This window comes from Antedon mediterranea, chromosome 2 (assembly GCF_964355755.1).
Source record: "Antedon mediterranea chromosome 2, ecAntMedi1.1, whole genome shotgun sequence".
Classification (NCBI taxonomy): Eukaryota; Metazoa; Echinodermata; class Crinoidea; order Comatulida; family Antedonidae; genus Antedon; species Antedon mediterranea.
This window is the reverse complement of record NC_092671.1, coordinates 17,272,728-17,285,501: the sequence shown is the minus strand read 5'-3', so window position 1 is coordinate 17,285,501 and position 12,774 is coordinate 17,272,728. Positions and strand designations below refer to the sequence as shown.

Genomic DNA, 12,774 nt, shown 5'->3' with positions numbered 1-12,774 from the left:
AAGATGATGTCATGTGGTCTTTTCAAAATCTATTTTTATTTTTTTATTTACTGTATTTATATAATAAACGCCTTCCTGAATAAACTCCCCCCTTGAATAAATGCCTCGCCACATGTATATACACACAATATTGTATTACACTTTTATTTGTAGGACTTCCTTACTGTATTTTATTTTTTTTTTAAATTCCAGCAAGCACAAATAAGGCTGTACAAGAAGGTAGAGATATATATCTGTTTAATTCCGATCTTTAAAATATCTAGTACTGTACTGTACATTCCATACTGTTTACTGTTTTGTTAACTTACCAATTTTTTCTTTTTTAATACTGGGTATTTTAGATGAGTCACAGGGATTCTAGACACAGCACTATGAGTATACAGTACAGAAAGAAATTACTGCTTCGTATCTACGCGCAACCTTTTGTAGCCTACGCGTAGGTAGATCGTAGGTTCTCTCTGAACGTAGCCTACGAAGTATTGTTCGTAGCCTACGATATATTGTTCGTAGCCTACGATGTATTGTTCGTAGCCTACGATGTATTGTTCAAAGCCTACGATGTATTGTTCGTAGCCTACGATGTATTGTTCGTAGCCTACGATGTATTGTTCGTAGCCTACGATGTATTGTTATGATAATTATCTACGCGTCGATTGTAGGGTGGGGTTTGTAAACACCATTGTCATCGCCTTTAGAAGCATGGACAATGCAAACAAACAATGTATTGTTTGCTAATTAAAATCCTATCTAAAGATAGTAGACATCAATTTTTGTAGCTGCCCTACGCATCGGTTATCCTAATTTAGACGGAAATCCACCGACGAGACTACATCGGGCCCATGGTCCCTCAGCTCACGTAGAGAGAGTCAAGGCTAGCCTGTTTCGGCGGCCTACATTATAAATTATTTAATTCTACCTTGGGTTAGCGAATTATAAAAACTGACACCTAGGCCTAGGCTAGGACACCAACAAAATATATGCAAAATAAAAATATATTCCATATTAAAATTTAACATAGGCCTAGGCCTTTTGAAATGATTACGACATGTGTAAAGAAAAAGGCCCGAACAGAATTTGGAGGGGAAAAGACATGTGAACAGTTTTAGAGAGAGTATTATGTTTCATGTCATGTGACACAAAATCCAGGTACACGATCTTATTAATCGTTGTCAGACGGCAGCCACCTTCTCGTACTGAGTTTTAAAAAAACCATGAAAGATTGCGGTAAAGCAGAGAGTATCGCGTTTCATGCCATGTGACCAAAAAAACTAGGTCGGTATTAATTACGGTCTTCTGTCGGCAGTCTTTTTGAGCGACCGATTAAACGTTCTGATACTATATTTAGAATTAATTGTTTACGATCTTTTTTTCTCGGCATTGTTTCTGGGTGGACTGGACATTCGCTATATTATGTTTATTAGTTGGCCTGTTCGTTGAGGTTCACCTGTGTTGGATCGTGTCTCTACGTTTACATCGTGGGAAATTTATATTTGTATTTGCCGTAGGTAAACACGCACGAAGGAAACGATTACGATTAAAAAATATTTATTTTTTAGTAATTTATAACTTAGTCCTCCGCCAGTTAAAGTTAACACATTAATTTCACACCTTACTTCACTAAGAACATCGTAGGGTTGTTTATTTAGGTTACAAACTCCCTACGAAGTTCAGAACGTAGCTCATTGAAAGTTGTTTATTGAGGTTACGAAGCCAAACAATGGAACCTACGAAGCCAACAATGTAGCCTACGTTCTATCTACGAAGCTAATTCGTAGGTAAAGTTGCAGTACTTTCTTTCTGTACTGTACTAGTAACACCTCCCAACTTTTTTATCATTGTGTGTTATTTGTTAAATTTTAATAAATATAAATTCAACATTTCTACATAATTCCTGTTTTCTTTTTTTAAATATGCACAGTTTTTTGAAAGATATTTGTGCAAGCATGTATTTCAAACAAAACATTTACAATTTTTAACTTGCTTCCTTCATAATTTTCACTACACAGTAGTCAGAGAGAGAAAAAGAAAGCTAAGGCATGTGTTATCAATTTTATATGTTGTTTTCATAGTAAAAATGTTTGTTTGTAGATGACGATCCAGACGCAGTTCCTGACGTTTCAGCAGCTTTAGGTACTTCACCATCAAAAGTTAAAGCAGAGCCTAGAAAGTCTACTATTGGAACTCGTAAACCAACCAGTGCTAAGAAAGGGGTGAGTCTTCATCACGTTTTTTAACCTTATTTGCCAATATCAAATGCACATGTGTCATGATTTTGTAGCATAACTTATGTATGCGTGTGGCGCAGTGTGTGCATTGCTGGTATCCTTTAAGTTTTAAAAAATCATGTCAGTTAACAATATGTAACATGTTTTTTTAGCTTGGAGCAAAGCGAGGAATGGGAGCGCAAAAGGTGAAGACCGACTTCAAAGCATTAGAATCACAGGCAATGGCAGCTGATAAGATGAAGGAAGATTCAGTTAAGCAAAAAATTAAGACGAAAGAAGACGAAGAACAACAAATGTGAGTAAACTGAACGTTTTAGTTATTTTTGCAACCAAAGGATGCTTGAGGCAAGACATTTTAAGGGTGTGGGTTTGGTTTCTTAATTACTTTATATGTAGGGGCTAGTAAGGCTGATCAGTGTATACATATATTTGAAATTTTTCATTTTGTATGTTTTGTATATCCAAAATAAAGGAAATGAATGAATATGCGTATACAATTTTCACACATAATTTTGTATTGGAGAATTTCATACACACACAAGTTTCTTCTATCATTAATGGACAATCATACCAGGTCAAAGTTTATATCAAGACATTGACTGAGTTCTGATATTCATGCTTGTAAACAAATAGAACATGTTATAGTAGTAGTATTATGAAATTGAAGGTGTATTCTATACAGACCAAGTTAATCTCTGTCTACACTATCAAACTAGTTTGACAAAAAAGGGTGATGTGCCAAAATATGGCCAAATATGATAGTGATATGCCCAAATATGGTAGTTTATTTTCTTTTCACTTACAATTTAATAGTGTAGACAGAACTTAACAGCAAAAAAAAATATGTTAGACTTTCTGATAATTTATACCTGCAGCTTTTATCTCATTCTCACAGATTTCCTCATCCTTATTGTTATAAATAAATAAATTTATTTTACATATATACTTAGTGGTTTAGAATTTCTTCTGTGCATGTAAATTATAGATAAATAACTTTAGAATTATCCAAACTGTGATTACAGGGCTTCCATGAGGCTAGCCTACCAAGATATGAGTGTACAGATGAAGAAACAGGAAGAAAAGATGAAGAATGTTGATCCTAATAAAGCAAAACAGATGGAACGTTTGGGTATGGGATATGTTGGAGCAGGCAGAAGGTAAACAAAATGACTATACACTTTGGTATTGCTTTGTAACTATGTTACCATTGTGTCCTAGTTGAACACTATATTCTTTCTTCTTCAGCCCATATCATCCAACTGCTGGGTGAAGGCGTCTCCCAGTTGGTATCTTTTCCAAATTTCGGTCTGTCTGACGAGCTCATCCCTTCATCTAGAGTGAGGTCTACCCCGCTGTCTTTTCCCATATAATGGTTGCCACTCCGTTGTCAATTGTGTCCATCTACCATCGTGTATCACTTGCTCGCTTTTTTGGCTCGTATGTTAATGAAGAGTGTTCAGTTTATGACATCAAAGGGACAATTGAGGTATATTAAATAGTAAATTTTCTTTTGGATGATCCAAAGTCGAATAAAATTCGTAAACTTACGTTTTTTACTCTAGCTTTCGCTGGTCAACGACGCAGCTTAATCATGAGTGAGTCTCTGTGACTTGGACTTATTACCATTAGATCTCGTATATGGTATAGCGCCATCTATAGATCGTTCAGGTTTTCCCGAATTGTACAATTTTGGGAGTTCCAAACCGCCGTCGTCTCTGTTCATAGTGTTACCATGTTTTCTTATTTTTATTGATTCTTTTATTTTCCTGTCTTTCCATGACGATTCTGTGCCCAGTTCATTTCTTCCTTTATTCCATTTAGTCCTAATCTTCAAGGTAGATTACACATTAATAGAGCAATTGAAATATCTAATACCTATTTTAAGTAATAACTGTTTAGCTATTAAAGGTAATTAAGTGTACTTTACATTAATGTTTTTGCTTTTATTGAATCATTTTGTTTACACAGGATATGTTTTGAATGTTTCACTTAACCTTTAAATATCATTTAATGATTTCTCCTTTACTCATTAGGTTCTCTAATATTGTAATAATAATAGTCATTATTGTGAAACGCCACAGCTGCCATATGTTTTGCATTTATTACTCCAGTAATTGAATCAGTAACTTATTATTATAGATTTAACGTTGAACTTTTTTCATTTGAACTCCATTTGTACTTATGTTTTTATTCGTACAATATTATTAAGAATATTTTCATTCTTTGCTGTTATAAGCATCATCATTTTAATAATGAAATAAAAATTATGGTGGTGATAACAATGCGATCTACTGTACAATCCATCAATAAATTGATGACTTACAATCCATAGAAACAAAGCAACATTTTATATAAAAAAAACTCCATTAAATAGTATTAAATTGTTATGTGTAAATCAAAGAATATGGGGCGTAGAATAACAATTTATAATACTTCCTGGACAATAAAAATGGTAGTGACAATAGATTTAAGACAACGCTTTTAATTTACCTGGGACTATACTCAGTGATATACAGTATGATTGGTTTTATCACCAAACCTAAGTTTCATTGATTCAAAGAGATGAAAAAATGCTGGGCAAGGTCAGCTTAAGCATACTACATTGCTGAATTCTGTTTGCTTTTTTAACCATTTTTAAAATTAATCTTCTCTTTTAGTGGTGTGTCTCATTCGGCTATGAGTGATATGCAAACTATAGACCAAGTGAATCCAGTCAAAAGCAAATCCAAGTTTAAGTCTTCAAGTAGTAGAGATTTCTTTGATGACTACGATTCTGGTTTCTCAAGCAAAAACTCGTCAAGGTACTGACAATATTACAACACTTAATGTTCTTTATTTGATAACAATTTGCAATCAACTCAGGTGTATAACTCTTTTAGTTTAGAAGGACTCTTTTTTATAACAAATTGCCTGTATCTTCTCGCATGTTAGAAGGTGAATTAACATTCAAGTTGATCCTTGGTGGGGTTAGGGTTATTTAATTGACTAATATCACCCAGGCTTGTATTAACTTTAAAAGAGTGATTGAAGGTGGTTGTTGTAGTAATTAAAATGTCCTGCAAAGTCTGACTCATATAAGGTTTAAATTTTGTAATTCTTAATTTCATAATTAAATATTAAACCGACCAAAAGACAGACCTTCACCCTCCCTCTGTTTTATCCCTTTCTTCTTTCAATGTTGATATATTTTGCACAAATTACAGTTTTGTGGAAGATTAATTTAAGTTGTAAAGAATGTGGTATTTTAACTCGATTGTATGAAAGTAATAGGTTTATACATTTTGCAAATTGTGTGGGGAGAAACAGGAATATGAGCATGATGTATATTTCATATACTGTACATAGTTTTATGGAGTGAATTCGACATATTTCTGTTTAAAGGAAAACATTTGTAAAACCTTTTGAACATGTTCAACACCATTGAACTGAAAAATGTTGATGTATATAGAACAAAACTGTTAATCAGTTTTAATTTTATTCCTAGTCACGTTTTTGGTGACTGCTTGCCCTATCAACTGTTTTTGTTGTAAATATTTTGTAATTGTTTTTGTGTTATTGTCTACTGTATCTTCCTCAATATGAAAGTATTTTCTCACACTTCATTGTCGATAGTTTTCATGTTTGTTCACTTGTGAAATGTGTGTTATTTTTCAGAGGTTTTAACATTATTCATATATCTAAGATTTTACACTGTTTAGAAAAACAAATATAGGTGCCATGATTGTATTAATCACATATAATAGGTGATTTTATCTTGCAAGTTAATTAAAGAATATGGTGATTGTCTTTTACCCAAAAAATACATAAAATATATGCAAATCTGTCTTGTGTGTACTGATCATACATACAGTATACCATTGATTTATTTACGTGCTACAAAATTGTGAAATAAAACAACCAAAATCCCACTTGCACTTTGACTTTCGAATTGGTAACCTGCTTTTAATTGAAGCTACTTTTGCTGTTTGTCTTAAACAGATAGTAAGTCATGAGTCTGATTTGTGTGCTTGGCTCAGATGGCCAAATTTGCATTTGCAAGGTAAATAGTTTTCCTATTTATGAAAATAAGATTTATGTGAAACTACATGGTATCTATATTTTGTTCCAAAATTGGGCCAAATTACTCAAATTTTAACTTGATACGAATTGAATACATGTACAGTATTTGTTTTTGTACAGCTGTCTCATAAGAAATACTACAGGTACTATTAAGTGCATGTATAACAAGTTTACTTAGCTGTGTTGATGCAAACACTCGAGTGTAAGGGGTTATCTTTAGTACAATATTTTATTATATTGTTTTTCTCTTGTAAATGGGTATAGTGTACCTGAGAGATTTAAATGTCAGTGCACTAATTGCTGATATAATGCCTAGTTTTCATAGAATTGCTATGCCATCGCTATAGAATGCTTTGTTCATATTACGGCACGCATAGTTTTGTTGTAAGTTTTATCATCAGAAATTAATAATTCCAGAATTATATTATACTTGTTAGTTGTGAATGGATTAAGCAATTATGGTAATTTTTGTAACGCATTATCATGTCTGACCAATCAACAGCCAGCAATGGCCTTTAAATATGCAAATATACTTTTTATTATAATAGTAAAATCAGAAGTGACCTTTCATTTCATCAACAAGTATAGCGATTTTATGGAAACATCTAAAGTATTTTAGAATACAATATTCAACAATACTGTATAGCAATTTTATGGAAACATTTGGCTATTTTGCAACATTGACACACAACATTTAACTGGCAAATAAATTCACAAATTTTCTGGCTCAGCAACTGCGTTTCCTGTGAGAACCATACAAGCTTCTTGTGTTTCAAACTATTTAACATCAATACAAACCAAGTCTTAAGTGTTTGCGCCGTTAAATTTGTTGAGATACGATGCAATATAGCCATTAGAATTAAGAATTATCTACAGTATATACAGTTTTAACTGTCTATTGCTTTTGACCTAAATGCCGCCGTTATATTTAAATAAATGAAATGAAAATACTTGGTTTATTGTTCCTTCATCTTGTTTCTTGTTCTCTCTTTCCTACATAGCCTGGTTTCCATAAAATTGCTATGCTTTACTTTTGTTCACTTGTCCAATTAGGGAAGAGTGAATTCACTCTTACCTGGTTCATTCTGTGGTCATTTGTTTGTTTGAAATATTAATTCAAATTATAATATATCGTATAATTAGAAATTTAACTTGATGATTTATGTAGATTAAAAAAATATTTTTGGACCGTAACAATTTTTTTATAAAGTCAGATATTTAGTTTTCTATAGTGTGTTGGCAACATAGCAATTTTGTGGAAAATAGGCAAACATTTTAGAATGATTTAATACTGCTTGCCGGTGGTGGAGATTTTTTAATATTTACCAATTTACAAGATTTCTTATTCACTCATTTTCAACAATCATTTTCTATCATATACCTGCTACCACATTTAATAGCCATATCCTATGCATTGAAGGTGGTTGTCCTTATCTATTACCTAGCACGCCATCTAAACCAAGCCAAGGTATATTTCCCAATTTTATCTCGCACCTACTACATTCCTATGTATAAAGCTGAACATAAACAGTATTATGTTTTGTGTTTTATCGAGTGTCAACGCTAAAACATGTTATTGAGCAACTATCATAATGGTAGAGTCCGTCTTTTGTTGGGCCCCAAAAGTTTTGTTCTACTGTATTTCGTTTCTAACTTAATATTTTATTAAAACATGAATAAGTATGTATGGAAGAAGTGACTTATTATCAATAATAAGTACAGTACTATAAAGTGTATTGCTGTTTAAGCCTAAGTATGATATTAATAACTTATTGCAAATATTTTGTTGAGAAATTCCTTCAACTAGATAAGTATCAAGCTCTGGCTAAGTTACCCTGTTTTAAGTTAAATTAATTATTTGTGTCAACATCTATTGTTTGCTGGGAACACAATATACTCACTACTACAGCCATGCAATACATTTTCATCATAACCAACTGGTTTTTAAATAGGAGTGTCGTATATGGTGGAAAACCATTGAGACAAGGGTATGTATGTCATATATTGAGAAACAAAAATATTGTGTTTTTTCTACAAAATAACTACTTATGAAACTCTTGCTTCTGACCATGAGATTTTATTTTTGTGTGCTCTAGGGGTTATTCTAGCAAGAGTTCCCGTAACTATGATGATGATGAAGATAATGATGATGACGATGACAATTATAAATCTAAGGATAGTGAATGGGAAATCATTGATAGAACTTCTACAAAGCCAAAAACTTATGATAAGGTTATGCCAATTGAGTCTGGGTAAGTTTGTCTAATTCTGTGGAATTTACTACCACATGTTCAGGAATAGTTTTATTTACAGGGCACCAACCAAATATGCTTCCGTCTGAACTCAGAAATGCGGTGTCACTCAGTGGCGTAACGGCTATGAGCGCTCACTGGCTAAACCCAGGGGCCCTGGCACTTATTGGGGCTCCGGAGCTTATGGCGGCCCCTGAGCAGTGTCCAGAGGAAAAAAAGGCATTAAAATATGTGAAAAAAAGGCTGAAACGCCCAAAGCCTCCAGCATATGAGATCCTATTAGGGTTCCTAAAAGGGCCTCAGGCTTCTGCGTTACACCACTAGTTTCACTAAATTATTTTATTTCTGTTTAAAAACAATATTTAACACCGAAAGAAAATCGATACATAGTGTATAGTATATTTTTGTATAGTTAGTTACTTTTCTAAAGTACCCAGACAGTTTCTTGATCGTATAGAATTTAAAATTGTGAATGGTAAATTCTTCTAATCAGCCCTTGATGAACCGTTATTTAATGTAAGAAGTTTTGTGATGAGCAACATGTGCTAAATTAGTCCCAGGCTCCTGAAATTTGACATTATGAAATGCAAATATGAAATTTGTTAATGTAATTACCGATCCAATCACTCTAAACCTTGTCCAAACCATAGAATAATTTACCATAAGAAGATATATTTAGAAATTATTGCCACGGTTACTGCTCAAGTTGAACAAATAATTACCAATTAAAATGTCTATAAAGTGCATATTATAAAGTGAAAATTGGTTGTTTTCTGTTTCATAAACTTAATGTTTTTATTTTATTGATTTTAAAAATGTTATCGAATCGTGCTTATATTAGACATTATTTAAAAATTTTTTTATTTTATTCAATTGAAACCTACAGCGATAATTACCGCCACTAACAGGTTTGATAGAAACAAAGCCAGGACATTGATTGGTCCTTAACATTGATCAAGGGCTTCTCTCGTCCAGTGCCCACCTTGACCAGAGGAAAGCCATGGGCTAATTAATACGTCTGAGACAGATACTAGATGCAGGGGCTGCCATAAGAATGTTATAAATATTATTGCATCTATCTAGTAAGGTTCATGGGATTATGATGGGTTTATTGTAGGGATTATGGTGGGCTTATTACTTAGTACAGTATATCAATTTTTTCGTACAAGAATCTGATAATAATGTGTTATGGTATTGATATGCTCAACATGCGTTGCTGAAATAAACAAAGTTCGGTGCAAAACTTTATCTTATTGGCCAATTTGTTGCAACCATATCATGTATCTTTTTGAGTTGTTAAAGTTGGCCATGTGATATTATATGTCTATAGATTATGTATAATAATATGCTATGGATACCTTGAGGTGAGCTTATATCGAGACATTCAAATTCTAAACTTTGGTATTTCAAACACAAATTAAAAACGAGATGTAAACATTCTAAAATGTCAACCAAATTTATTTGTGTGAATTAAACTCTAAACAAACCATTTCCTAGTTATAATTAATTTCAAAATACATTTTTAAAACCACACTTTCCTAAAAACTGGGCATTGTGAATGTGAGCTATACCCAAGGATGTTCACTATGTTGTATATAGACATATCTATGCTATGACCAATACGGTATTAGGAGGTGAAGCATATTAAATGTTCTTTACTCGTGAAGAGTAGCATTTACAGTATACTTTGATAATGTATTTAAATCCTATCAGAGCTTACCATGTTAGATTGATAAAGTTTTGTAGTAAAGTAGTGTATAATTACAGTGACCATTAAACACATATTCAGCAGTGAGTGTAAGTACTTCTTGTCTCCCTCAAAGCAATGGACATTTTTCTAGGACCAGAACACTCATAAATTTCATTAGCAATTGCGTATAAAACGCCAAACCAACGTTTTTAATTTTTATGTTTTATTCTAGGTTCAGTAAAACCAGTCGAAGTCGAAAGGAACCTGTTCAGGTTTCGGAGCCAGCTGGAGATTTAAACAAAAAATATGGTAATGCTAAGTCAATTTCATCAGATCAGTTCTTTGGAGGTGATAAAATAGATGTAAGTGTATGTAAATTGTATGTGTTTACTATAAAAAAATCAATTAACAGTTATTTGTAAAAGGGTAATTTTCACAGAAAAGTATTTCTGAAGAAAGTGCAGCTCACACCGTTTAGCTAAATCTTCGTACATCTGCTCCTAAATCAAAATAAAACAAGTGGTAGTTAAAATAAAGACATTTAATATATAACCAGTCATTTACGTGGATTTCAATTAGTATGGTTAGGCTTTAGTATCTGTAGTAATGGGACTGTCTGTAGCGTGTTGCCACATGGTACGCATTCTTTCGTATTCTCCAACAATTTATATTATGGAACCATGAATGTATAAGAACCAATTACATATTATTTTCGATTCTTAAAAAAATGTAATCCTCCTAAGTATCATGATGAAGAAGACTGATGATACATCAATATAAGATTATACTGACGAGTAAATTAATAAAAACTAATGCAAGAATGAATAGGGCTTAAAGGCGGCAATTACGATGATGCAAGAAATCCATTATTAATATTACCAACAAAGACCGAAAACAAATATTGCTGTAATGACTTGATTATGTTAAAAGGAATGTGGTGTTGTGTATGCACATTATATATCCCTTTTAATTTGCCAATGAATTTACTAAAGAATACAAAACTAGGACGGTAGCCCTTGGAAATATTTGGACAATCTTTACCAGAGGGTGCATTTTCCTTGCTCACTTACCCTCTAGTAAGTGTACATCAATGGTTCTGAAAAATGTACATAATCACTCCAGATGTAGGCCTAATATACTGTAGTTTAATTATTTAAGATATTAAAAATATTGAATTTCATTCATATAGTATGCAAATAATGGTGTAAATTATACTAATTTAAAAAAAAAATTATTGTGACATCATCGTCATTCCATAATATTATTACCATGTTTAAGGCTTTATATCGGTACTACATCATTTGATGGGATGTCTAGAAGAAAATCTGAGTTTTCTAGATCTAGAAAACTCGGATATCTGACTTTTCCAGATCTTGATATTTGAGTTTTCTAGTTACAGAATGGAATGGATATATCTGAGATCTGAGTTTTCTAGACACCCCATTTGATGCATGACGTGACAAATTATAATTGTATACAGTCTGATCATGGTAATTGATCGTCTAGCTTCAAAACCCTTTGTCAACAAAGTTTTGACAACGTACATATAGCACAGTTAAGCCTAGTTTCCATAAAATCGCTACACCGTCGCTACAGCGTTTTCATTAAAATCGCTACACGCGCAGATGTCGCCGACGCAATCGGGAAGGCTCCCCGATTCATCGCAGTCAAATCGGCAAAGTTCAACCATGTTCAACTTTGCCGATTTTGTCGGCGATGAATCATATACGCGTACCATAGAATATTTAGCACTCGCGAACTAGATCCCCGATAAATTCTAGCGTTTCCATAGAATCGCTACACTCTGCCGTGTAGCGATTTTATGGAAATCAGGCTTTAGACAACACAGATTTTCGAACTATTTTAATTATTGTACTAATAACTAATTTCAAATCCTTCTGTTGTTTATTAGACCTTGTCTGATTAGCTAGTAATGTTCAATTTTGTATGAATAATGATCACCTTTTTTTTTTGTGATAAATTTAAATGAAAACAAAAATGCCATTTAATTATTCACCTTGACATTTCTCAGCATTTAGAAAACAGAATAATTGTTATAGTATTATCATTGTTCAATGTAAACTATAAGATTTTTTTTTCCTCGCTTACTCATCAATATTTTTTTTAAAATACCATATTAATAACTGTGTGATTGTAATCAGCCTCTCTGATGTCAATCTTAATAAATCTGCAAATACCCAAAGAATTCAAGTAGCCTTGTAATACTGTGTTAAACCACAAGAATTTGTGCATATTTATTTCTATATAGTACAGTAATTATATTTTACGTGCAAATAATGCAGATATGTTGCTGATGAATTTGTTTTGTCACATATTTTACATTTATCTGTCTTTCACATTTGTGAGCTCATGAAAAAGTAAGTTCGTTTTGAGAGTTGTACCTATTCCTATATCTATATGGTTTTATATTCTCTTAGCTGAGAAAAAATGTTTTTATTTCTGAATTACAAAACATGTTATCATATGGTAGTGGAGTTGTAGCTTAGTGGTTAACGTGCTTTCCAATCCCAAGGTCCAGGGTTCAATC

The 12,774-nt window shown here is 32.7% G+C and overlaps 1 protein-coding gene across 3 annotated transcripts in view; it reads left to right on the top strand.

The window, feature by feature from the left end:
* LOC140040608 (ADP-ribosylation factor GTPase-activating protein 2-like) overlaps positions 1-12,774 on the top strand; it is a 54,752-nt gene that overhangs the window by 3,821 nt on the left and 38,157 nt on the right. For 2 of the 3 annotated variants that reach the window (XM_072086664.1, XM_072086663.1), the window contains exons 6-12: positions 193-219; positions 2,089-2,210; positions 2,378-2,520; positions 3,248-3,382; positions 4,883-5,026; positions 8,381-8,536; positions 10,459-10,588. In XM_072086664.1, coding sequence (XP_071942765.1) covers positions 193-219; positions 2,089-2,210; positions 2,378-2,520; positions 3,248-3,382; positions 4,883-5,026; positions 8,381-8,536; positions 10,459-10,588 — 857 coding nt within the window. The remainder of the gene's footprint in view (positions 1-192; positions 220-2,088; positions 2,211-2,377; positions 2,521-3,247; positions 3,383-4,882; positions 5,027-8,380; positions 8,537-10,458; positions 10,589-12,774) is intronic. The other variant, XM_072086665.1, reaches the window with a different exon arrangement.